Consider the following 26,957-nt stretch of genomic DNA (forward strand, 5'->3'; position numbering starts at 1 on the left):
GATTGCCATTTCCTACTCCAGGAGGTCTTCCTGACCCAGGGATCAAACTCTCATCTCTGTGTCTCCTGCATTGGCAGGCAGATTCTTTACCCCTTTTGCCTCCTAGGAAGTGTTAGCTAATATTATCAGCACTGTCTTCTACTTATCCTTCAGCCTGGCTTTCTCTTTTACCAAGTCAGAGTCTACTGACTACAAAGTGTCTGTTTTTTGTATATTTCCTTTTGTAAATTCCTGTTTATATGTTCTTACAGGACCCAGTGCTTGGGTAGCATGGATCTTGCCAGAATTTGAAAGCATGTATTTATTTTGTGGGATTGTATGTCTGTCTCCTCCATTGATTCTGAGCTCTGGAAGGGCAGAAAGAACTCTTTTGCTTGCCGTCACATCCCTAGCCCAGTGCCTGGGACATACTTTGTACTTCATAAATGTGCTCAGTACATGTGCCCAATGAAGAAAGGGCTGCTTAACTTTTCCTTTGTTCAATTAGGATCTTGGAATCTTCTGCAATAACCCTTCCTTTGAGAAAGAGCAATGTTGGTGTAGAAACTAGCTTTGTTTCAGACTTGGGAGCTCATTGAGTATGCGTACGCAGGGCAGGGACCACTGGAAGACAGGCAGAAAGATCAGGAGCATGGACTTTTCTGGATGGATGCTGTTGGGACAGTACTTTGGTTGAAGGGCTTTGACTGATGCACCATTCTGGTTGCAGCTGTGATACTCAACAGGGATTCAGCCACTTCCTGTTGAGTCTCTGCTCTGTGCTGGGCATTGAGCCAGATGCTGAGCGCCTCACCCTTCTAATTGAATGTATGTTTCAGGGGAACTACTTGGGAAGGTGGAACTACTTGAATGCTGAGTACTTGGCATTTATTTACATCTTCTAGTGTTTATGATAGGGCAGTGCCTCTAGGGTGTGTGCCTTGTGTGTGAGATCAAGAATGTGCTTCATACCTACATAAGAAGTCTCACGCAAAGCAAGCTTATCATGTCTAGACCACAGGAGAAAATCCTGCAGCAATAGATTTCAATGGTAAGATACCTCTGTCTGCCATGAGATTCTGAATTTCCTGTGAAATACAAACTGTAAGCTGTTGTGTTGTTGTTTAGTCGCTAAGTGGTGTCTGTCTCTTTTGCAACCCCATGGACTGTAGCCTGCCACACTTCTCTGTTCATGGCATTTCCAGGCAAGAATACTGGAATCGTCATTTCCTTCTGCAGGGAATCCTCCTAACTCAGGGATCAAACCTGTGTCTCCTGCTTGGCAGCAGGTTTTTTTTTTTTTTTTTTTTTTAATCACAAAACCACTGAAGAAACAGTTCTGAAAACCTGAGGAAGAAGAGGGTTTTTCAATACCCATTCCACCCTTGTGCCTCCAACATATGACTGTCCGTTATCCTTGCCCTTCCTGCTGTCCTCCATCAGTAATTCTTCTTATGCCTATACTATTTAAAACCTGGTCATTTTTCCTCTTGTTCCTGGTTTACCTACTACTGCTGTTTCCTAGAAACTGTATTTCTGTTATCTGGGTTGAAATTTAGATACCTCCTTCCCAGAGATTAATGATTCTTGCCAGAAGCTGAACACGTTGGCTACTCAGGGAGAAGACTCAGGAAGTAAGTGGTGTTGAGAGAGCTACCTTCCAGTTCACACATAAGCATCACCTACTTACCAAGTCAGCACTGTGAGTGATATAGAAAGAGGAGTCATGGTTTCCAGCCACAAAGAAGTGACAATCTATAAGGAAAGATAAAACTAACGAATTCATTGGCTCTTTGGTATATGTTGAGTATCTACCATGTGTAAGGCACGTTCCTGGTACTAGAGAGTAGAGCAGTGAATGAAACAGAAATTCTAGTCTCATGGAACTTACTTTCACCTCAGTGACTCATATAATAAATCAGGTACTTATGAGAGCAATGAAGAAAAATCAGGCAGGGTAAGAGGATGTAGAGTGAAGTGAATGCTGATTTAAATTGGATGATCAGAAAAGGGCCTTGTGATAAAATGATGTTCAGTTGGAGACCTGTGTGAAATTGGGGGCGTGTGCTGGTCAGATGCCAGGGAGAAAACATTCCTGCAGAGTAGTAAGTATGGAGACCCTGAGATGAGAATGTGTGTCTAGTAAGAAGGCCAGTGGGACTGGAGTGAAGGGTGCCTCTTTGGAGAGGAGGTTGCGGAGGGAGTGGAGTTTTGTTCAATGTACGATTGGAGGGTTCCCTGGAGGCTCATCTTAGAGCTGGTCTGGATTGCGTCTGAGAAGGATCATTACCTGCAGCGTGGAGATGAGCCTTTTCAGAGGCCCAAAGGATAGTGGGGAGCCCAGTTAGGAGGTGTTGCATCCAGGTGGGAGAGAAGGTGGCTTGCACCAGGATGGTGATAAAGGTGGTGGTGACAAGTTGTGGGATTCTCAGTACATTTTCAAAATAGAACTGACAACATAGATGAGATGTGGAGAGTGAGAGAAAAAAGTCATAAGTGATTCCATGATAGTCTACAGGAAATTGCTAGTGGAGGTGGGTCCAGATCTGGAGTACACAGTGTGTTTAGAGAAATCTTGATAGAAGAGGAGGCCTCGGGTGTAGAAGGAGTCTTGAAAAGCTGTGTGAAATAATTTTATATGAAAGAAAGCACCATGAAGTATAGTGCAGCACTTCAGAAAATAGAATTACGTTTAACTCCCATCCTCAAAATATACCAGGAATCCTTTCCTTGAAGAAGAAGAATTGATTTATCCTAGAGAAAGCCTGTACACTGATGACACTTGACCCTGGGAGGCATACTATATTTGTAGTACCTTTTGCATTGATGAAGATATGGTTTAAATGTTGAACGTATTCATTAATTGCTATAGTTCCACTCACATGTGAATGCTTTTAGTTCAGTTCAGTTGCTCAGTCGTGTCAGACTCTTTCCAACCCCAAGGACTGCAGCACACCAGACTTCCCTGTCCATCACCAACTCCCAGAGTTTGTTCAAACTCATGTCCATTGAGTCGGTTATGCCATACAACCATCTCATCTTTTGTTGTCCCCTTCTCCTGCCTTCAGTCTTTTCCAGCATCAGGGTCTTTTCCAATGAGTCAGCTCTTCACATCAGGTGGCCAAAGTATTGGAGTTTCAGTGTCAGTCCTTCCAGTGAATATTCAGGACCGATTTCCTTTAAGATTGACCAGTCAGATCTCCTTGCAGTCCAAGGGACTCTCAAGAGTCTTCTCCAACACCACAGTTCCAAAGCATCAATTCTTTGGTGCTCAGCTTTCTTTATGGTCCAACTCTCACATCCATACATGACTACTAGAAAAACCATAGCTTTGACTAGATGGACCTTTGTCGGCAAAGTAATGTCTCTGCTTTTTAATATGCTGCCCAGGTTTGTCATAGCTTTCTTCCAAGGAGCAAATGTCCTTTAATTTCATGGCTGCAGTCACCATTTGCAGTGTTTTTGGAGCCCAAGAATGAGAGACAAATTAAAAGCCCTGCACACTGTGTTTTGGCTCATTTGACTTTGATACAAGAATCACTGTTTTAAATATTGCCCAGTCTTTTCAGTGATAGAGTTCTCTGTCTATTTGGTGAAAGTTGATAAAATTTATTAATTTTTTTTTTAACTACTGTATTTTTAAATATTGTATACATGTATTTTACATGTATACTGCATAGGTATATACTGTTTTGGTTTTTCTTTTTTGTTGTTTTTCATGAAAATGGTGCAGGATTCAATGAAATTAAAATTATATGTGACCCGGGGAGGACATTCATCTGAGTGCCTGCTTGATGTAGGGCAGCACAGAGGATCCATAAGACATGGTCCATGTACTGAAGGGATTTTTAATGGGGAAGGAGCACCAGAGATTCGATGTCACGTCTCAAGGACTCCAATATAGTATTGATTCATTGACTCTTGCCAAGAAGTTGAATTCTTGTATTATGCATTAGCTTATTTTACCAGTAAACTTTTCTCATAGAATATGGGTTATCATACCCATTGAGGGAATTTAAAACAAGATAAAATACCTAATTTTGAAAATTAGCATTTGTGTAGTGCTTTCCTCATTTAATCCTGTGAACTAGGTATTACCTCAGTTTTAGAGAGGATACGAAAGTGTAACAACACCCAAGGTCGTAAGAAAATCTAAAAATATTTCTTGTTCTTACTGATGTTGGTCCTCTGATTACAAGTCCTATATCCTTTACACATGTACACTCTCCTCTCTCCCCTCTTTTATTAATGCTTGGAGACATCCTGTTTCTTAGTCGACTTGAAGTGAGTTAGAGTTTAGCTCTTCAGAAAGAAAAATCCTCTGGCACGTCCTTTCAAAATGTGAATTCATTGTCTGTGAGCTCAAGTGCTGTCATTAATATTTTATCTTTATCACAGTTTTTTCTCTTTACAGAGTTATAGAGTCTTAAAATTTTTTGCTAGTAAATATTTAATATATTCAAGATAATATATATATAATATATATGTAAATATAACTGCTTCCCATTCTAATATATGGAAATAACCTATGCCTTCTGAGTGTGCCTACATTCCCCCCACAACAGGTAACAAGAATATTAAATTTTGCATTTTTCCAAGGTGTCTTATTTCATTTAGCAATTAAAAATTTTAAAATATTGTGGGTAAATTTCATCTTGTTTGACATAACTGTTAACATAAATGGCTCTTTAAAATTCTGTTTTTATTTATTTATGTTCAAGTAAAGATACTTTTGTTAATAATAAGGCAGTTATTTAAGAGGTAGTTTGATGTATTCAGAAGTAGAAATAAAATGTTGTACACATGAACTTAATCTAATGTTGTAAGCCAGTATTACTTCAATAAAATATAAACATTCAGTAGAAATTTGAAAAAGAAAAGGTGTATCTTTCTTATCTTTCTTTGTATACCAAACACAATACACAGCAAATGTGCCCCCACCCCCGCCAAAGTTTGTTAAATAAATTCATGCATCTGTGTGCTGAGTGGAATACATAATAGCTGGAAAGCAAAAAAATAGATAAAAATAAAAAACAGCTTGATTTTGAAGCTGAAAGTTAGGAATATTTATTAGTTTCAGAAGTTTCAAAGATCAGGGAGAAGGGTCTGTTAAGGAAGAGGAAAGGATTTTGTGTGATTCAAGGAAATTACTTGCTGGAGTAGTTTTTCTTTGCTTTACTAGAGAAAGGAGAGCAAAGGGGCAGGATTGGCACATTTGCCCTTTCTTAAGTTGTCCTTGGCAGCTTGGTGCTGCCGGTGAGTAGCCTAAGAGTGGATAAGATATGGCTTAAAGTTTTATGACAGCAGGTGTTCACCATGGTTTTGAGTAGTGACGACTACTTCATAGGTCATTTCCTGTATCTTGTGATTTTCCTTTTTGCTGAGCCACTGAAACCTGGAATCTGGTTCACCAAGTCTGATGCTAATTTCCGTTTTCTTGGTAGAGTTTCTGTGTGGTCTTTCATCTTTTAGGAACTGTAATTCTCATAGTTCCTTGTTTCATATGGATGAGGAGAGTTCTGAACAATGCCTATACGGTTTGGGTCTGAGGTGGTCATAAATGTACATGCACATGCATAATCACATGTGTAGAAGGGGCTTACTGTGTTTTCCTTGGTGATCGCTGCATGTGCGGAGTATTTGAGTGGTGGGTGTCTGGGCTCAGGAGCTGGACTTCCCAGATTCACATCCTGAATTGCCACTAGCTAGCCCTGTAGCCTTGGGTTTTCCTTAACCTCTTTGTGATGGTTTCTTTATAAATGGAGATAATAAAGCATCTGCCTTATTAAGTAATTGGGAGGATTAAATAGGTCTGTGCATAGAAAGTACTTATAGCCAGATTAAGTGCTCCATGAACGTTGGCTGCTATTTAAGTCTTGCAGGTAGGGCCTTTTGTTTAGAAACATACTTCTTTGCTTAGATTACCATTTGTGTGTGGGGGAGATGTTCTTTCTAGAACCATGTCTCCTTGTCACATGATTATGTGCTGTGAGCCTTATTAATCCTCTGTCAGCATTTGAGGTTGGAACATAAGTGTGGCCATACCCTGTGGAATCCAGTGAGAGAGAACTAAGCACCGTAGCAACTGTTGCTATTTGTGTCCCAAGCAGCAGCTGCCTGGGGAACAGATTTATTTTTTAATCCTGATCTCACTGATAGCTTGGGATGTGGCCCTGCCTTAGAGAAGTGGATTGGTTGAGATGCCTGGTGTTTGAGGCGACTTCATGGCCACATGTTACAAAGATTCTGTTCCATGTGAAATATGAGGTAGTAAAGCTTTGTGTATGTGAAGGAAGAAGGGAAGCCAAGCCTCAGTATTCAGTCTAGTCCCTGAAGTATGTAACTGGACTAATTACCCAAGAAATCACTTTTGATGTAAACAGTGATTTCAGAAATAAAACTATCCTTCCAATGAATGCTTCCTTACTAAATGCTTTTCTTAAATAGATAATAAGATCTTTAAAAAGAGTTTGTTTCAAGAAGTGGTTGGATTAATTCAATAATTTTTCTATATTTTATTTTTAATGTGTTGATATATTTCAAGCCTTAAAGAAGTACCTTGAAATGGTCCCATGGCCCATTTCCAGATTTCTTTTCTTCTAACTTACCTAGATTCAGTCACAGAATATTTACTGAATACCTACTATATACCAAGCTCTCTTGTAAATCCTGGTGACATCTTGTAAATGTTGGTCTGATTTTTTTTTTTTTTTTTGAGTTCTATATATAGACCCTATCTATTAAAAATTTGATTGATTTTATTTTTCAGTTGCCCTATTGAGATTCAGTTGTATGAGTTTACTGATTTGAATGTTTTGAGCTTATTGCATAATATCATGTTGAACTAACATTTAATTGAGTGACTTATAAAATCAAAACGTTTTCCTCCTGCAGGTATTATTAACCCAAAGAACCCAAAGGAAGCTCCAAAGTCTTTCAGCTTTGACTACTCCTACTGGTCTCACACCTCGGTGAGTGTAGCCCTGGTGCAGTGTAGTAGAACGTTGTGGGTTTTAAATGGTTTGAAGGAGCCTGCGGGTCTACAGGGGAAGCAGAGATTACCAACATCTAGGCAAATGAAGAGTAGGACCTTTTGCAGTGTGCCCTTACTAATTACAGGACCCCAAATCTTGCTGGCTTCTAGTGATTGTTCCTAAAGTTTGCTTCTGTGTCTCTATTACACACTTTTTTTTTTTCCTGTTTTGCATTAGAGTAGGAGATGTTTTAAACTACTGCAAAGCCTAATTGCCAAGGGAAGAGTATGTGAAAGGGACTGGAAAACATTCTCCAAAAGCTGTGTTTATTGAGAAATAAAGGCACTACCTGGAGGGAGTTCAAAGAATTAGTTGTTGCATGTGGGATGCATTTGTTGCAGTTTGTTGCATTTGGCATGTGGGCTCTTCCCCAACCAGGGATCAAACCCATGTTCCGCTGCATTGCGAACGAACGCAGTCTTAACTACTAGACTGCCAGGGAAGTCCCCAAAGAAGTATTTTTATATGTGGACTTGATCTTTGATTTTCTAGTCGCATTTCCCACTTAAGAAAATTTTCTTGGAGCTCCCTATGAATGGAAGAGTGATACTTTCAGGGTTATGGAAAATGAAATGTAATGATGTCAGATAATTTCATGTAAATATTTTTATGTATGGGTGGCCTGAATGTCTCTAGTACCTGTGTGTGTGTGTGTTTAATGAGAAAAATAAACTATATATAGTGGGCACTATTCTGATTTGAAACACTTGTTTATTATAGAAGTAATTAATAAGCATAGGAAAAAGTATGAATGAATGCCATTTATTTTTCCTTTTACAGCCCGAAGATCCCTGTTTTGCATCTCAAAACCGTGTATACAATGATATTGGAAAGGAAATGCTCTTACATGCCTTTGAGGGATATAATGTCTGTATTTTTGCCTATGGGCAGACTGGTGCTGGAAAGTCTTATACAATGATGGGTAAACAAGAAGAAAGCCAGGCTGGCATCATTCCACAGGTGAAAAACACAGCAACAAAAAACTTCTGTTCATTATTACTCTTAATCCTTAATTACTTTAACAGTTTTTATTTAGCAAAAATTTACTCAGGGACTATCGTATGCAAGGCATAAAGGTAAATCACCTGTCCCTTTCCTTCAGAGGAGCTCACAGCCTGATGGAAAAGACTGATATGTATTCAGTCTGTCTTTATATCCAACATCATGTTACTTTATCTTTTGAACAATGTTATCAGCTTTTAAACGTGATGGTAGGTGCCACGTTCTTTTCCGAATCCTAGGAACACTTAGTGAGTGTTGTTGGTCTGATATTTTTCCCCAGTTCATGTTTCTTAACATTATGAGCACCCAGATCACTTCTTAGGAATATGACTCTTTTTGTTTTTTGATTGCCTTCTCTTTTATGTTATTAAATTAATTCTATCACTTAAACTTTGAACAGTCTGATATTTTTTTAAAGAGCAGTTAGTCTTGATTTTGTATTTTGTTTGGGAACTGAGAAAAGTTGTTACATAGGTATATTTAGAAGGAACTTCTTTTGCTAATAACAGGAATATGGTTTGCTTTTATTAGTGATATTTTGAATTAATTTTAATATGTCCTTTTACTGTAGGCCTAGCGTGGCCATTGCTGTATTCCAAAAATAAAATACATAAGGAGAAATAGCTACTTTTTTGAAAGGATTTATTGGATTTATACTTTTAAATTCAGCTATATAATTGAAATTATTAAAAAAGATTAGGACATTTTCAGAAAAAATTGAAAATACTAGCATACTTTTTTCTGTAAAAAGTATATGTCTGAATTAAGACATATGTTTGGAAATTGTTCTTTATGTATAGTAATGGTAATAATTATAATACTAGTTAGAGAAAACATTATGAGCACTCATCACGTGCCAGGCACAGGTCTAAATTCTTTACGATTCTTAGCTCATCTGGTCCTCTTCATGTGACCCTTGAGAGGTCGGTGCCCTTGTTTCCCTCATTTACAGATGAGGGAACTGAGGCACGGAGAGAGCATGTCACCTGTACATGGCAGATCTAGGATCCACGAGGAGGCAGGGTAGTTCTGGAGTCTTTGCTTTTACTTCTATGTAATAACTTTTTCAGCAGTAAAATAATCGTTCGTAGATTATAGCAAGTAACATGAGTCATTTATTTTATCCCATTACCACACTTAGTTTCTCCTTCTCTTTTGTTTGTTTGTTAATGTAATTCTTGCATGGTTACATATGCATCTCTTTTCCTGATAAAATTTTGGAATATTTTAATGCCAAAGCATGAATTTTTAAAAAGATTGTTAAGTTCTAGAAACTGACACTTGTAATACATTTTAAGTTCTATTTGAACTTCTAGAGAATCATGAACATATAGCTCATTTTTCAAAGGTATGTGACTGCTTTAATATGAAGCATATAGCAAATGAAAATTCAGTGGATTTTTATTAATTATTCTTATTTAAAGCATCACATATTTTAAGTAAATTAAAGGATAGGGAGATTAAAATTTTATAATTTTCCTGATCTAGAAAAATTAATGTATTCCACCAGAAATGTCACTGTGTAATGGATTGGCCTCTCATAAGAGGGGTTGGAATCTTAAGGCAGAGGTAAAGGGGAGAAATTATAGAGTCAAAACTCTTCTTGAAAATACCTTCATTTACTTCCTTCAAATAGTGTGTGTTTTCCCTATACCTGTATGTGTGTATGTATAAATTTACAATATATATAGTAACTGATAATATATAATAAAATTTATATATCATGATAAATAAGTGTGGAAATTAGTTTAATAGTAGTTTTACTTCTACAGTTATAATACTCATGGTAGAGTCACAGTTAATTCTAGTATGATATGAAGAGTTACATTCCCATGAAGTGAAATCAATGACATAACAATAGAACAGACAGTTCTCTTCACCTAAATGTGGCTTTCTTTCTAAGGGAACGTTGAGGTGATATTGTTGAGGGAAAATAGAGATTAGCTGAGAGGAATGTATTCCAAACTTTCCTTTTATTTCATTCAAAGCATTTACCCTTGATGTTGATGCCATTAACATTTTGAAAAAGAGAAAAAAAAATCTTGCTAATTCCTTTAGCACTCATGGGTAAGTTCTGACTTATGCCTTTCGTTCTGCTCCTATAGTTATGTGAAGAGCTTTTTGAGAAAATCAATGACAACTGTAACGAAGAAATGTCTTACTCTGTAGAGGTGCGTACAGCTGTGGGTTAAAAACAGTCCTTGGTGCTCCATTCCCTCAAATGCTACTTTTAAATAGTTCCAAATTATGACAGAGCTATAGATCACTTAACTATTTCCCCACTTCTGTACTTTGAGGCTATTTCTAAAGTTATGGTTAATATGAAGAATGTTGCAAATAAATCTTTGTTCAAAAGTCTGTGGCTTATGGTATAGTTTAAACTCAAAGGGAAGGGAGCATGACAATATGATTGAAATTTTCAAACTTATAGGTAGTAGAAGAGGATGCCATTTTCTTTCATATTATGCAGAGTTCACAGGCCTTTTTGGAGCATAGGGTGGATCCCTGGTTGATATTTTGTTTTTCTTTACATTGGTGGGACCCCTACCCCCTCTCCTGTTATCTCTCCCTTGTTCACTCTGCTTCAGCCGTTTCTGGAACACACCAGGAACATTTCTACCTCAGTGCTTTGTCACTTAGATTTCTTTTGGCTGGAAATTTTCTTTCCAGGGTATCTTTTTGACTAAGTTTTAATACTACTAGAAATCTTATTTTCAAGCTTTTGGAGTAATTTTAATCCTCAGTTATTGACAACATCATACATTAGAAAAAAAGCCCCGTGAATAACTGATTTGTTGTTGTTTAGTCACTAAGTTGTGTCTGACTCTTTTGTGACCCCATGGACTATATGTAGCCTACCAGTCTCCTCTGTTCCTGGGATCTCCCAGGCAAGAATATTGGAGTGGGTTGCCATTTCCTTCTCCAGGGGATCTTCCCAACCCAGGGATCAAACCTGCATCTCCTGCATCGGCAGGCGGATTCTTTACCACTGAGCCACCCGGGAAGCCCTAATAATTGATTACTAAAAGGGCTTTGCAAGTGATACTAGTAGTAAAGAATCCGCCTGCCAGTGCAGGAGATGCAAGAGACATAGGTTCAATCCCTGAGTTGGGAAGATCCTTTACCACCAGTACTCAGTTATATCTGTGCTACTGGTAAGAGAATGAAAGGGACTGGAACTATGGCATTTCACACTGTAAAGGCTGTTGATCTCAAATTGTAGAGCTTTTAATAAAAGATGCAAAAATAAAAAGATTTAAACTTTTTAATGTATAGGATTTCTTTTTCCAAGTCCTCTAAATCACTTTAATAACATATTCTTAGGTGAGCTACATGGAAATTTACTGTGAAAGAGTACGAGACTTGCTGAATCCCAAAAACAAGGGTCATCTGCGTGTGCGTGAACATCCCCTTCTTGGCCCTTATGTGGAGGACCTGTCAAAGTTGGCAGTCACTTCCTACACAGACATTGCTGACCTCATGGACGCTGGGAACAAAGCCAGGTATGGGAGGAAACAGACTCATGATCGAGGTTTTTGGTACATTTTGAGTCCCTTAGTTCCTGGTTAAGGGTTTGAAACCACATTTATAGCTGTGGAAGTTGCTTTTACCGTGGAGTGCTCTGATCCTTTGGCTGTGCTGGAAAAACAGTGGTCTCAGCATATTTGGTGTTCTTATCCAGACAGCACGCTACTGATCCAAATCAGAACTTTGGTTAAGTTCTGCTGTTAGGTTTTGATCAAGTCATGGTAAAATGTTGGTCATCACATGCCTATGGTAGTAATTGATTCTGGAATAATTGAGCACTTAATTAACAATAAAAATCAGATGCCTTGGTGCTTTCTAAAGATAGAGCTGGAGTATGAAAAATGATTCTGATGGGGTGCCTTTGAAGTTGGAGGTAGCTTGATAGGATCACAAAGTATTCAGAGCAGTTTTGTGGAAATGGCCGTCTTATAATATGAAGAAGTTTAAAGCTGTTGCTTGTGATTGTTATGCTTATAATTTGGAGGCTGCTGTCATTTTAACATTCATCTAAGGATTCTATTATCATGTGATCACCTTTATATTTTTTAGGACAGTGGCAGCTACCAACATGAATGAAACAAGTAGCCGTTCCCACGCTGTGTTTACCATTGTCTTCACCCAGAAGAAACATGATACTGAGACCAACCTTTCCACTGAGAAGGTAGGAGAACATCAGTGTCTGGGCTTGAGTTGTGTGGAATGGAGGTTTCCGTAAGCCTCTCTTGCTACCTTTGGATTTTGTGGAAGGGAAGAAAGTGCCCTTTTACTTAATGGAGGGTATCTTATACTTTATGCTTGTCATTTATATTCCACTCTATACCAGTTCTGAGTGTGGGTTTTTAAGTGAAATTGCAAGGTAGAAAATAAGAAACAAACCAAGACACTTGAGTCTCAAAAACTACTCCATTCAAGAGGGTTAAGCAGTTCTGAAGGGAAGAAAATCCTTCCTTTGTTTCTTGATTGGAACCTCTCAATTACCTTACTAACATCTTTAGCATATGTATTTTACTTTTTTGAGCTCTGATAATATTACTGTGGAATTAAACTGTTTAAGCAAACAAGATGTGTTTAATTTTGGGGGATAAAAATAACTACACAGCATTTTTGGTGTTCTTCAAATGCCTGTGCTTGTTAATTTCTCATATTCTACAGTGGTTGGCTGAATATAGTAGATTGGAATTAAATTGCTTGCTTTAGATCTTGGCTCTTCCATTTTTTAGCAGTGTTATGTTGGGCAAGTCACTTAAAGTCTTTGCGCCTCAGTTTCTCTAACTTCATAGGATTGGTAAGGAGGAGTAAATATTAATATAGGTTAAGTGCATGTATCTAATGCCTGACACAGCATAGCCATTTAATAAATGTTAATTTTATTGGCATTACTAATAAACTTATGTTGACTTCTATTCTGCCTACTTTCCTAAGTAGCATGCAGCTGGATTTTTAAATCTGAAGTTAATTATTATACTGGCTCTTGTGAAAGATCTTGCCTGAGAACTTTGTGATGCCAATATCATTAAAAACTAAAATCACCTTTTACTTGATGACTTGTTTGTTTTTAGCTGAAGATTAATTTTTTTTAATATACTCTTCATATAAGTAATCAAATAGCTTAACACTGCTTAGCCAGAGGTTCTGTATTAACGTAATTTAGTAGTATTGTCTGAATGGCACCAAGGAACATCCTGTGTGAAAGCATTTTTTCTTTTCTTCCATGATGTCATCTCTACAACAATAATGATATTAACCCCATAACCATAACTTCCTTGATAATCCATTTTGGATACTTTCCCAAAGCATTTTTTAAAAAACAACTTTATTGAGGTATTATTGAAGTATAATAAACCATACATATTTGGAGTATAAAACTGGATCAAATATGTATATAGTAAACTCCTCCTCCCCCCATCTGCAGGGGATACTTTCCATGACCCTCAGTGGATGCCAGCAACTACAGATAGTATCAAAACCCTTATATATATTGTTTTTTTTCTCATATATGTATACCTGTGATAAAGTTTAATTTATAAATTAGGGACATTAAGAGATTAACAACAGCAATAATAAAAATAGGACAATTATAACAATATACTGTGATATTGATATATAAATGTTTGTCTCTCTGACTCTCAAAATATCTTTTTGTACAAGCTTAGTGCCTTTTCCCTCTTAACGAAGCAGTTATCACACACTGTGGGCATAACTTTTGCAGCCTGAAGTTCAGCAGTGAAAACTAACAGGAATTTCTTTTTCCCTCTTCACAAATTCATGAATAGAAGATTCATTGCTACCGTAGATAGTAGCAACCTCAGTGTACACTTAAGAGAAGCTCTGTATTTATATGTCACAGGCTTCTTTTTGACATACCTGGATTATAAGTATTACTGCTTTTGTGTTTTGGGACCATTATTAAAATAAGGGTCATTTGAACACCAGAACTGTGATACCCCAAGAGCTAATCTGGTAGCTGAGATGGCTACTAAGGTACTGATTAGTGGGACATGCTGGATAAAGGGGTGATTGCATCCTGGGCATGGACGGGGATGGAGTGAGATTTCTTCATGCTACTTAAAATTACACACAACTGAAAACCTATGAATTGTTTGTTTTGGGAATTTTCCATTTAATACTTACCAAAGATCTACTAGAGAAGCGATAGGCTACCTACTCGAGTATTCTTGGGCTTCCCTTGTGGCTCATCTGGTAAAGAATCTGCCTGCAATAAGGAGGACCTGGGTTCAATCCCTGGGTTGGGAAGATCCCCTGAAGAAGGGAAAGGCTACCCTACCCACTCCAGTGTTCTGATCTGGAGAATTCCATGGAGTATATAATCCATGGGGTAGCAAAGAGTCGGACACGACTAAGCGACTTTCACATAGTTGACCATGGATAACTGAAACCATGGGAAGGGAAATGAAATATAAGAAGGGGGCTACTGTACACCTGCAAAACTGGTACCACAGTTCAGATAATGAGGATTTCTGTTATCCTAAAGAGTTGTCTCATGCTCCTTTGTAATCTCTTCCACCCTCATCCTCAGGCCATCTCTGATTGGCTTTTTGTCACTATAGATTAGTTTACATTTTCCAGAGTTTTATATAAACAGAATCATATGGTATGTATTATTTTCAGCCTGGCTTCTTTCAACTTAGCATAATGGTTTTGCGATTCATCCGTGTTGTTGTATGTATCAATAGTTCACTCATTTCCATGACTGATTAGTATTCCATTGTGTAGATATCTCACAGTTTGCTCATTAATTCATCTGTTAATGGGCATTAAATTGTTTCCAGTTTTTTATCATTACAAATGAAGATGCCATAAACACTTGTGTACATGAAAGTCTTTGTGTGTGTGCTTGTTTTTTGTTTTTCATGGTAAATAACTCGTAGAATGGTTGAGTCTTACGGTCAGTTTTTGTTCAGATTCTTAAGACTCTGCCAAACTGCTTTCAAAGAGATCATATCATTTTGCATTCCCATCAACAGTGTGAGAATTTCAGTTGCTAAAGCTTCATTTTTAATATGTCACTTAATGGGTTAATGAGTTTTATGTATTTTTATGAAATAGCATTTTAAGATATGTTTATTCTGAAATTCTTTTAAACCAAGATAATTGCTGTGAACTTGTTTTGCATGCTGCTTAAATTGACTGCTGTATATTTGTCTTCCTGTGCCACATATGAGGCCTAATTAATCTTTTTGGTGTTCTCTATGCCTTAATCTTTTAATTTCTTGCCTCTAAATGTTTTCTGCTTCTCCCTTGCTTATTTTTTAATTGCCTCAATGTTCTTTACCAGGTCAGTAAAATTAGCTTGGTGGATCTAGCAGGAAGTGAACGAGCTGATTCAACTGGTGCCAAAGGGACTCGATTAAAGGTATTTATTTTACCAAGTAAATAGCCTAGTCAATAAATGCTCTATGACACAGGTTAGCAAGCTATGGCCAACAGGATAAATCAGCCCACTGCCTGTTTTCATAGATAAAATTTTCTTGGGACACAGCTGCGTCTGTTCATGTATTGTCTGTGGCTGCCTTTGTGCTACAGTGATAGGTTGAGAAGTTGCAGCAGAGGCCGCGTGGCCCACAAAACCATTGACAGAAGAAATTTTCTGACTTCTGACTTATAACTTCAGTGCGAGATATGTTACATGATAATAGTTAAGGAGGACTTCATAGTCAGGATGAAAATTGAATTGTATTTTGAGGAATGGTTAGAATTTGGTTAGACAGAAGTAAGGGACAATAATTAGAGAACGGTACACAAATCCAGATATGAGAACAAGCATGGTCTTTTCTAGAGATTTGCTTAACAAGAGGAGAAATTGCACGTCAGTGAGTTGTGGAAAGAAGGTGCATCTGTGAGTTTTTCGAGCACAGACATCGTGATGATAATTAGGACTGTGAGTTAGGCATGTGGTCTTGGCCTGTCAACAAGGTGAAAGGAAAAAAAATTGAGGGTTAAAGAAGGTTTTTAGAACTTGTGGTCATAAATAAAAAAATAATGCTAGCATATGGCTAGTTGTATTTTATGTTATCATGTATGATGTGGCAGTAGTAGAATTCTTTATCATAATTCTTTTATGTTTGATATTGATTTCAGGAAGGAGCAAATATTAATAAATCTCTTACAACTCTGGGTAAAGTCATTTCAGCCTTGGCAGAGGTGGTAAGTGTTAACTCTTCATTGTAAGGGAAAGTTTGTCTACTCAGCAAATGTATTTGACTAATATTTTATGATTGCTCTTAAAGGGTATTCTCTTTTTTCCTTTTATATCATGTCTTTCTCTTTTTAGAGCTTTTCAGATAAGATAGTAGGTATGGCACACTTTGACTTTGTACTGAAAATAAAAGCGATTAAGGCAAATGAAAGTAAATGTAGATCTGTAAAGGCTAGAATTAAACTAGGTCTTTGCAAAGACTTAAGGTTTGACTGAGCCTTATTTTGTAGCTCTTGTAAGAGCAAGTATTTTATTGCATATTATTTTCTATGTAATCTTTTCTAAACAGGATACTGTACATTTTGGAGTATTTTGAGCAATTTGCCTTGGCAAATGTTGTTGATTTGTGGGCCAATAAACTATATTTTAAAGTAGTTTTATTTTTTCTTATTTCTTAGAATTAAAACAAAACCCCTTATACAAAAATAGTTGAAACAATTTTTGTATAAGGGGCTTCGTTATTTAGGTTAGAAGCTAAGGAAGTGCTGGTTATTTTATGCTCTAGTTTAGTACCTCATTTGAATCTCTAAAAAGGATTAAATGTTTTCTTGCTTGTCTCTGAGAAGTGATATTCAATTTATGACTTAAAAAAATTTTTTTAATGACTTAAAATATTTTCTGTTTGGAGGCTTATTGTGTGTTCTCATTCTCTTTTAAATGCTTTTCCCCGTAGGATAACTGCACCAGCAAGGTATGGTGGGGCTTGGTAGAAATGATCTAGCTGTATAATCAGTTGTTGATTTTAAATCCTCAGCAGGATGCTTGGAGGCATAAGTAGGAATGGAAACTTGAAGAAGCATTATATTTGTTTTCTAGCTCTGGAATTTAGAATTGCTATTTAGGGTGACTGTGAATCATGAGATAGCACACCAATACAAAGGTTTAAGAAAAATGTAGCTATCATTTCAAGAAGCCAGCTATGTTTTAGAATGGTGCCCATAAAAAATTTATTTTATTGCTCTTAGGAGGCATATAGGTTACTGCCATATAGGTTTTCTACCATGAAAAGTCATGGATTATTTAAATTATTAAATTTTTTTCTTATTCTTTGGTTATACATAAATTGAAAGCTCTAAGATAAAATTAAATTTCTAACTGTTTTTAACCATTAAATGTTTCCAGAAAACATTGTTTGTATTCTTATTAATCCAGATACAGTAGATTTTCCTTTTCCTTATATTTTTACACAGATATTCTAAAATTTATTAATACTCTTTTGCATAAATAATAGGGCACTTAATAGTTTGATCTGAATCACAAGCGTATCGTGGGGGAGAGAGGCAGTGTCTGCTTTGAAATACTTTTAAAAATATAGATTTGCATGTTCTCTAGTTCTATAAAAATATTTTTAAAAGTTCTGATTTTCTGGGTTTTTGCTTTTTGTTTTGTTCTGTTCATTGGACAGAGCTGCCTGAGACTAAAACATCTCTCTGCTATTTGATATAATGCATGTGTAGATATTCTTCTAATATCTAATCTAGGTCCTAGAACAATGAAAACTTAAAATTTAGTGATTATTCTAACTTGTCCTGTCCATTTGCTCATCTGTTTACATCTGTATCAACCAGAGGAAAAGTTTACAAAGTATTTTTTCCATGATTTCCCTCACTGATCTATGTCACAAAATTTTGCAAATGATCTTTTATAATATGTTTTATAAAACCCAGTTTAGTACTCTGTGTCTGTGTCATAAACTGTAACAGATCAGAAATAAATGTTAATTTTTATATAACAAGCATGATTTTTGGTGAATTAAGATGTATTGTTATTTTCACTGGGAAGAGAAACAGGATTATTTCCATCCATACTTAAATAATATTTTTTAGTGAGGTTAGTGATCTAAGTAAAGCTTGTTATGTAGCAGCTAAAACACTTAGTTTTTAAAAAAAATTGTGGATGTGAGAACAGGAAGGACATTCATTTGTATGAGAGCAAGCAGAGAAGAAATGGCTAAAGTTCTGGGATATTTTTAAATGGAAAAGATTGAAGTTCTATTTATACTTCTTCGTTTAGCTACTCCTTCTTAGTTTAGCCTAATTGACAGAAATGAATATGGAACATTTTAGAATCTGACACTGCTTACTTATTTTTACAGTTCTGTTGGCAGTCATTATAATTGGCATACTTTAAATCTTGCGGCATTTTCAATACTAAAGATAGGCAAAGTGAAGTGTTTAGATGCAGTGGGGAACGGAGAGGATAAACTGAGGTTTCAGGCCCCAAGGATTTCATGTGGAATGAAAGTCCCACTCAGCTATGAATGACTGAGAGGATTAATTCTCCTTAAAGGTCTGTGTAACTTAGGAATACAACCTGCTGTGGGAAATGATGTCCTCATAGGTGAATGTGTCTGTGGGTGGAGCAGGATGAGATGTTGTTCAGTCACTAAGATGACTTAGCCTGACTCTTTGCGACCCCATGGACTGCAGCGTGCCAGGCTTCTGCCTGTCCTTCACTATCTCTGGGAGTTTGCTCAGGTTCATGTCTGTTGAGTCGGTGATGCTATTCAGCCATCTCAAAATGTAGGGGACATGTTTGATGAGATGGAATTCAAGTACCAACTTGCCTACTTCCTTTCCTTCTCAACAAATCAGAAGTCAGCTACTTAGTACTCTTTCTGAATACCCAGGATTTAGCAAGAAATAAATCATGCTCAATAACCTCAGATATGCAGATGTACCACCCTTGTGGCAGAAAGTGAAGAGGAACTGAAGAGCCTCTTGATGAAAGTGAAAGAGGAGAGTGAAAAAGCTGGCTTAAAACTAAACATTCAAAAAATGAAGATCATGGCATCTGGTCCCGTCACTTCATGGCAAATAAATGGGGAAACAATGGAAACAGTGACAGACTTTATTTTCTTGGGCTCGAAAATCACTGCAGATGGTGACTGCAGCCATGAAATTAAAAGATGTTTGCTCCTTGGAAGAAAAGCTATGACAAACCTAGAAAGCATATTAAAAAGCAGAGAGGTTGCTTTGCTGACAAAGGTCCATCTAGTCAAAGCTATGTTTTTCCCACTAGTCATGTATGAATGTGAGAGTTGGACTATAAAGAAAGCTGAGTGCCAAAGAATTGAAGCTTTTGAACTGTGGTGTTGGAGAAGACTCTTGAGAGTCCCTTGGGCTGCAAGGATATCAAACTAGACAATCCTAAAGGAAATCAGTCCTGAATGTTCATTGGAGGGACTGATGCTGAAGCTCTAGTACTTTGGGCACCTGATGTGAAGAATGGACTCATTGGAAAAGACCCTGATGCTGGGAAAGATTGAAGGCAGGAGGAGAAGGGAATGACAGAGAATGAGATGGTTGGATGGCATCACTGACTCAATGGACACGAGTTTGAGCAAGTTCCGGGAGTTGGTGATGGACAGGGAAGCCTGGCGTGCTGCAGTCTATGGGGTCACAAACAGTCAGACACGACTTAGTGACTGAACTGAACTGAGGTCATCCTTAGTTTAATATGACCTCAGATTATGCTGGGAATAGATTATTAAACTGCCTGTTACTGGGGAGATGCCTATCAGTGAAACCTGGCTTTCCCCTTAGTAACTTCTTTAATTATCACCACACAGTAGTCAGCCAGCAGATATTGTAGTAGCCAAAGCATTTGCATTGTGTTTTACTTTCAGAGGGTGTAATTTCCTTCATCTCAGCACTGGTTTTGCATTGGTGTCTTTTGCTTTATCCTGTGATAATGAGATGGGCCATGGAGAGAGCAGTATAAGGAAACTTTTGATAAATATAGAAAGTTTATCTTGCAGTCTCTCTAAATCTCCTGATCAGCAAATTGCATCGCTTTCTTAGACCTTTTCACTTTGACTCCTAATTCTAATGGTCTGATATATTTTTGACATAATTTCCTTTTAAAGAAACCTAATATGTTTTACAATGTAAGAGTTACGAGATATGCAGTAACCACCTTGATGATTTGGTGGTTGACTAGATAAATTTATTAATTAAATGAGTTGCTCCTACACATCCAACCTGGAATGCACAAGATTCATATTTGCCCCTCTGTAAAAGTAAAAATTATTATTTGAGGTTTGCTATTAGATGATATTAAAAAAATCATTGTTAATTTTGTTAAGTGTGAGAGTGGTCTTATAGTTACTTTTTTCTTTTTTATAAAGTCTTTCTCTGTTAGAGATACATACCTGAAGTATTTTTAGGTGAAATGTGGATTTGCTTTAGGGCCCTACACAAGCTATAAATGACAGGATATTAGATAGTAGTGTTATATTGGTGTTAAATTTCCTGACTTTGGTCATTGAACTGTGGCTGTGTAAGAGAATGTCCTTATCTGCTGAAATGTTTAGGGATAAAAGGGCATAGGGTCTGTAGTTTCCTCCAGAATGGTTCAGAAAGAAAAAAACGTAGGAAAGACTTTGAGTGAAATTGAAACGTGATTGGTGAAATATTGATAATGGTCAGAGCTGCGTGATGGATATATGGTAGTTCATTAGGGTATTCTCCAAACTGTTGTGAATACTGTAAATTTTTCAGAATGAAATATAATAAGAAATAATTATTTATTAAATGAGCTTTTGGTTTTGTGAAGAACTGAAGCTGTGAGTGGTAAATTTCAACAGTGATGGCACCCCACTGTAATTTAATTTACTTGGAAGTTTTAGACTGGTTTGCCTTCCATCTGAATTATTCCTCTCTAACAATGCTAAGAAAGGCTAAGGCCATTTCTTTCTGTTTAATAGAGTAAGAAGAAGAAGAAAACTGATTTTATTCCCTACAGAGATTCTGTACTTACTTGGCTCCTTCGAGAAAATCTAGGTATGTAGTCATCTTTTTAAAGGTGTGAAATCATCTTTTTGAAGCTGTTTACCAATTATCTTTGTGGTTCATTTTCCTGTGTGTCTGCTTTTTGAGAAGAATAATCTCTGTTACTAACTTGAATGATCTTTCTCTTTTTTCATTTTTACTCTTGATTTAAGTTGGTTGAATTTGCTTACCTTAATTGTATTTGTTTATTTATACCAGTTTTTTTGAGATATAATTGACCATACAGAACTGTTTAAATTGAAGGTGTGCAGCATAATGATTTGGCTTATATACATCATGGAATGGTTATCACAGTAAGTTTAGTGAACATCCATTATCCTGTATAGATTAAACAAATTAAAGAAATAGAAAAATAATTTTTCTTGTGATGAGAACTCAAGATTTACTCCCTCAACAACTTTCATATGTAACATGGTCGTCTTTCAGTCGCTTAGTCATGTCTGACTCTTTGCAACTCCGTGAACTGCAGAACACCAGGCTTCCCTGTCCTTCATTATCTCCTGGAGCTTGCTCAAACTCATATCCATTGATTTGGTGATGCCATCCAAACATCTCATTCTCTGTCATCCCCTTCTTCTCCTGCCTTCAGTCTTTCCCAGCATCGGGGTCTTTTTTAATGAGTTGGCTCTTCGCATCAGGTGGCCAAAGTGTTGGAGCTTCAGCTTCATATATAACATACTGTAGTGTTAATTATATTTATCGTGTTGTAGATTATATTCCTAGTATTTATCTTATAACTGGAAGTTTGTACCTTTGGACTACATTCATCTAATTTCCCCTCTGCCCTAACCACTGCCACTGGAACCACAAGTCTGTTCTCTTTTTCTGTGTTTGTTTGTTTGTTTTTGAAGTATAGTTGACCTACAGCACTCTGTTAGTTCCTGTTACACAAAAGGCGATTTGGTATTTCTATGCATTTCAAACAAATCACCAATAAGTTTACTTAATGATATGTTACCATACAAAGATGTTATGTAGTTATTCACTGTATGTCCCAACTGTACATAGCTGTCTTTATATGTGGATTATTTTGAATTATTGATCTAAGTTCATGCATTTTAACAACCCAGCCTTTTTACTGTTCTTCCCACTCATGTTTAATGTTTTAACATCGTATTTTACATCTTTTGTTTTGTGTATCCCTTAACTCTTTATTGTGGAGAAGGCAATGGCACCCCACTCTAGTACTCTTGCCTGGAAAATCCCATGGAAGGAGGAGCCTAGTGGGCTGCAGTCCATAGGGTCGCTGGGAGTCGGACAGGACTGAGCGACTTCACTTTCACTTTTCACTTTCATGCATTGGACAAGGAAATGGCAACCCACTCCAGTGTTCTTGCTTTGAGAATCCCAGGGACGGGGGAGCCTGGTGTGCTGCCGTCTATGGGGTCACCCAGAGTCAGACACGACTGAAGCGACTTAGCAGCAGCAGTAACAGTAACTCTTTATTGAGGATAGAGATGATTTTACTACTTTTGTCTGTTAACCTTCCTACTTGCTTTATACATGACTCATTTACTACCTTTACTGTATATTTGCCTTTACCAATGAGATTTTTCCTTTTGTAGTTCTCATGTTTTTAGTTGTGGCCTTTTCTTTTTTACTTAGAGAAGTCCCTTTAACATTTCTTGTAAAACTGGTTTGGTGATGCTGAATTCTTTAGCTCTTGCTTAAATGTAACAATTTTGACATCTCTATCAAATCTGAATGAAAGCCTTGCCAGCTAGAGATTATTAGTTATAGGTTTTTCCCTTTCATCATTTTAAATATGTTGTGCCACTGTCTTCTAGAGAGTTTCTTCTGGAAAGTCAGCTGATAGCCTTACAGTAGTTTGTTTCTTTTCCCTTGCTGCTTTTAATATTCTCTCCTTATCTTTAATTTTTGCCATTTTAATTACCATGTCTAGAATGATCCTCTTTGGGTTGATCCTGTTTGTTGATCCTCTCTGTGCTTCCTGGATGTCTTTTTTCTTTCCCAGGTTAGGGAAGTTTTCATCTATTATATCTTCAAATGTGTTCTCTCCCTCTTCTCCTTGGGCAGCCTTGTGTTCATACACTGGATGTTGTACCAGGGGTCTCTTAAACCGTCCTCATTTCTTCTTATTCTTTTTTCTGTTCAGCCTTAGTTATCTCCACGATTCCATCTTCCAGCTCCCTAATCCATTCCTCTGTATCATCTAATCTACTGTTGATTCCTTCTAGTGTATTTTTCATTTCAGTTATTCTTAATTTTTTTTTTTTGGTTCTTCTTTGTATTTTGTAACTCTTGTTAAAAACTTCTAACTTCTTACTCTGTTCATTTAGTCTTCTCCTGAGTTCTTTGAACATCTTTACAATCATTACCATGAACTCTCTATTTGGTAGATTGCCTTTTCCACTTAGTTCTTCCAGGGTTTTATCTTGTTCCTTCGTTTTGAACATATTTCTCTGTTGCCTCATTTTGCCTAATTTATTGTTTTTATTTGTGTGTATCTGGTAGCTTGGTTAGGTGTCCTGACCTTGGAGAAGTGGCCTGTTGCAGGAGACGTCCTGTGTATCCCAGCAGTGCACTTCCCTCTGGTCACCAGAGCTGTATGCTCTAGGGGTGTCCCATGTTTGGGCTGCATGGGTCCTTCTGTTGTGGCAGGCTGGCTGCTGTGGGAATTCTGGGAGGTGTGGCTGACCTCTGTTCTGGTTGGTTTCCAGGCCCTGTGTTGTGTGGAGGCTGCCATACATTGGTGGATGGGGCTGAGTTCTGGAGCGGGTGGTTCCAAGGCTGGGGGCCTGGATGTGTTGTCAGTCTGCTGGCAGGCAGGGCCAGTTCCTGACAGGATGCTTGCAGAATCTGGTGTCCCAAAGCTGGTGTTGGCATGCCGGTGAGTAGGGCTAGATGCTAGAGTAGCTGCAGGGTCTAGGGTATCTTGGATGTGGTATTAGCCTGCTGGCAGATGGGACTGGAGCCCAGGACATCCTGGGGCTATTGCCAGCCTGTTGGTGGGCACAGCTGGGGCCCAGGGTCTCTGACTGTAGGGCCCTATGGGTCCTTGGGGCTGGGGCTAGTGCCAGTGTGCTGGTGTGGGATAGGGCGCAGGTCCTGGGCACTCAGGTAGACAGGACTGGGTGGCTGTGGGTTCTGGGGTCTTAAGACAGCAGACCTGCTGGTGGGTAAGGCAAGTCCCAGCACTTATCAGCTAGAGGGAGAATTCCAAAGTGGAACTTTCTGTGCCAGTGTCCTTGTGGTAGAACAAGCTCCCCAGATTGGCTGCCTCCAGAGAGTACTCCTGCCTCTTGTCCTCCAGGATCAGCCCAGGGTTCTGACCCAGTCTCCTTTTAGGTTACTGCCTCTGTCCTGGGTCCTGGGGCACGTGAGATTGTGTGTGTACTCCTTAAGAGTGGTGTCTCTCTTCCCACAGCCCTCTGGCTTTCCCAAAAGTAAGCCCTGCTGGGCTTCAAATCAAACTTTCTGGGGGCTTATCTTTTTGGTGCAGGAGTCCATGTGGAGCTCAGACCCCTTGCTCTTTGCGGAGAACCTCTGCAGTTGCAATTATCCTCATTTGTAGCTCAACCACGCAGGGCTGTGGGTCTTAACTATTCCATATCTCTGCCCCACCTACCTGTCTCCTTGTGATTCCTTCTTTAGTTTTAAGGACTTTTCTGCTAGTTGTTTGATTTTTCTTACCAAAAGTTGCTTTGGAATAGTTGTTATTTTGTGTGCCTGTGGAAAGAGGTGAGCTCAGGGTCTTCCTGCTCTGCCATTTTAGCTAATAGAGTAACCAGGGTGCTACTTTTAGTGAGCATCTTTAATATCTTTCCTGTGATATTATTGCCCACCTTTAAATCAGGGCTTGCTCCCATGTCTTATTTACTTTAGGACATGAACTGTGGAGTAATTGTTTATCTGACCACACACCTGCTTCAAACTGTTGTTCCTTTTTGAAAACCCCATGCTCCTTTGAGAGAGAGGCATGTAATCAAATGTAACTCCTCTTTGCTGATGTTTTTGGATCTTTTACCTGTCATTCACTGTTCTTTTAGCCCCTTTCCCTCTTTCTTGATAAGGAGGGAATGATTAACTGTGTTACATGTTGCTGATGGAAGGAAGTGACTGAGAATGGCTATTCATGTCACCAGTGACTTTCATATCATTAAGAGTGGCTTTAGTGGAGTATCTAGGGAAACTGGACACAGTACATCCAGACACCAAGATTTACATGTAACGATGCCTGGCCTGGGGACATTTAAAAAATTTACTGATTAAATCTTAGAATCTGAGGTTTTGCTGTCTGATTTGACACATTCAATGAAGTTTTTTAATAAAACAAGTATGATTTGAGATAATCATGATTCATCTTTTTAGGTGGCAATTCTCGGACTGCAATGGTTGCTGCTCTGAGCCCAGCTGATATCAACTATGATGAAACTTTGAGCACTCTGAGGTACTCCTGTTTGATCTCAATAGCTAATGAAAACACAGTGTTCCCCATAAGTCATCTTGTTAGGCCATGGGTTGTCTTATGCTGTGTGGGTAGTTGCTTGAGTAAACAATGACCCATCCCTTTTATAACAGGGAACACACATACAAAAACGCAAACCTATTTATACTTTTCAGTTTCATTGAGAAAAGTAGGAACTTTTTCATAGGAAAGATATTAAATTTGCTTTGGTGAGATTTTTGGGTAACTTTTAGATAATAGTAAAAACTTCTTAATATTTTCTATAAAAAGAAGTGTCCCCTTCTCATGTTTGTCATTATAGAAGTGCTTACTCACATCATAACAAATAATAAAGTTGTGAGTACATGTAATACTTTAAAAATTATGGACAGAATGTTCACTAATAGGATAGTTTTGTATATGATTAGGTTCGATTACATTAATCTGGAACTTTCAACTCTTCTCTCATCAAAAACATTTTTGATATAATGGAAGAAACACTATATAGTCTAATAAATTAGTTTCGATATATATTTTGATATTAGTCTCTGATATTTATTTCCTTTGTGATCTTGAGGAAATCACTTAGATTCACTGAAGCCTTTTCCCACATCTTTATAAGGTACTAAAAATAATGCTTTCTACATATGTATTTTTACTAAGGCTCATAAAAATATGTAAACACTCAAGCTGTTTTTAGAAATAATGGTATGTTACTTATGAGAAGTAGAGCATTTAAGGAATGGCAAAAATGTGTCTTCTTTTTGGATCTAGATACGCAGATCGTGCAAAACAAATTAAATGTAATGCTGTTATCAATGAGGACCCCAATGCCAAACTGGTTCGTGAATTAAAGGAGGAGGTGACACGGCTGAAGGACCTTCTTCGTGCTCAGGGGCTGGGAGATATTATTGATAGTAAGTGAATTAAGGACCAGCACAAAATCTATTCTTTCTAGGGCTCTTAAACTTAGAGTTAAGGAACTTGATGAAACTTGATGATAAAGAGTTTTTTGGGTTTTTCTTAAACTTTTAAGGAGTCCATTGAGGGTAGTTCCCTGGTGGTATAGTGGTTAGGATTTTTGGCTTTTACTGCCATGGCCCAGGTTCAGTCCTTGGTCAGGGGAACCGAGATCCCAGAAGCTGTACAGCACGCCCACCCCAAAAGCTCATTGAAAATGATCTCAGAATTTCTTTTATGTACCCATGTATCAGGTTTTGAACTCATGAAATTACTTTTTAAAATGTTATGTATCATTACTTATATTTGTTATTGGATTTCTATTTTAGATCAGCAGTGAAGTTTATTTGGATTGTTTATTCTCACTGTGAAATTAATCACTTCATAAAATTGTTACTTCAATTTTTTGTTTTTCTGTTTTGGGTTTCTTTGGATTAATGTAGTAGTAATACTGAATATATTTGTAAGAAACCCACCATTCCAGTCTCCTTTCAGATAAGATTTACCTTTGAGTGGTTAAATGCCCCCCAACTCAC

General features: G+C 37.6%; 1 protein-coding gene across 9 annotated transcripts in view; it reads left to right on the forward strand.

The window, feature by feature from the left end:
- Positions 1-26,957, forward strand: part of KIF1B (kinesin family member 1B) — a 151,316-nt gene that overhangs the window by 31,037 nt on the left and 93,322 nt on the right. For 5 of the 9 annotated variants that reach the window (XM_070385216.1, XM_070385222.1, XM_070385218.1 and 2 more), the window contains exons 3-13: positions 6,874-6,950; positions 7,794-7,973; positions 10,121-10,186; positions 11,340-11,518; positions 12,093-12,204; positions 15,340-15,417; positions 16,143-16,208; positions 16,934-16,951; positions 20,969-21,044; positions 25,386-25,464; positions 26,236-26,378. In XM_070385216.1, the coding sequence (XP_070241317.1) occupies positions 6,874-6,950; positions 7,794-7,973; positions 10,121-10,186; positions 11,340-11,518; positions 12,093-12,204; positions 15,340-15,417; positions 16,143-16,208; positions 16,934-16,951; positions 20,969-21,044; positions 25,386-25,464; positions 26,236-26,378 (1,074 nt within the window). The remainder of the gene's footprint in view (positions 1-6,873; positions 6,951-7,793; positions 7,974-10,120; positions 10,187-11,339; positions 11,519-12,092; positions 12,205-15,339; positions 15,418-16,142; positions 16,209-16,933; positions 16,952-20,968; positions 21,045-25,385; positions 25,465-26,235; positions 26,379-26,957) is intronic. The other 4 variants (XM_070385217.1, XM_070385221.1, XM_070385224.1 and 1 more) reach the window with 1 other exon arrangement.

This window comes from Bos mutus, chromosome 16 (assembly GCF_027580195.1).
Source record: "Bos mutus isolate GX-2022 chromosome 16, NWIPB_WYAK_1.1, whole genome shotgun sequence".
NCBI lineage: Eukaryota > Metazoa > Chordata > Mammalia > Artiodactyla > Bovidae > Bos > Bos mutus.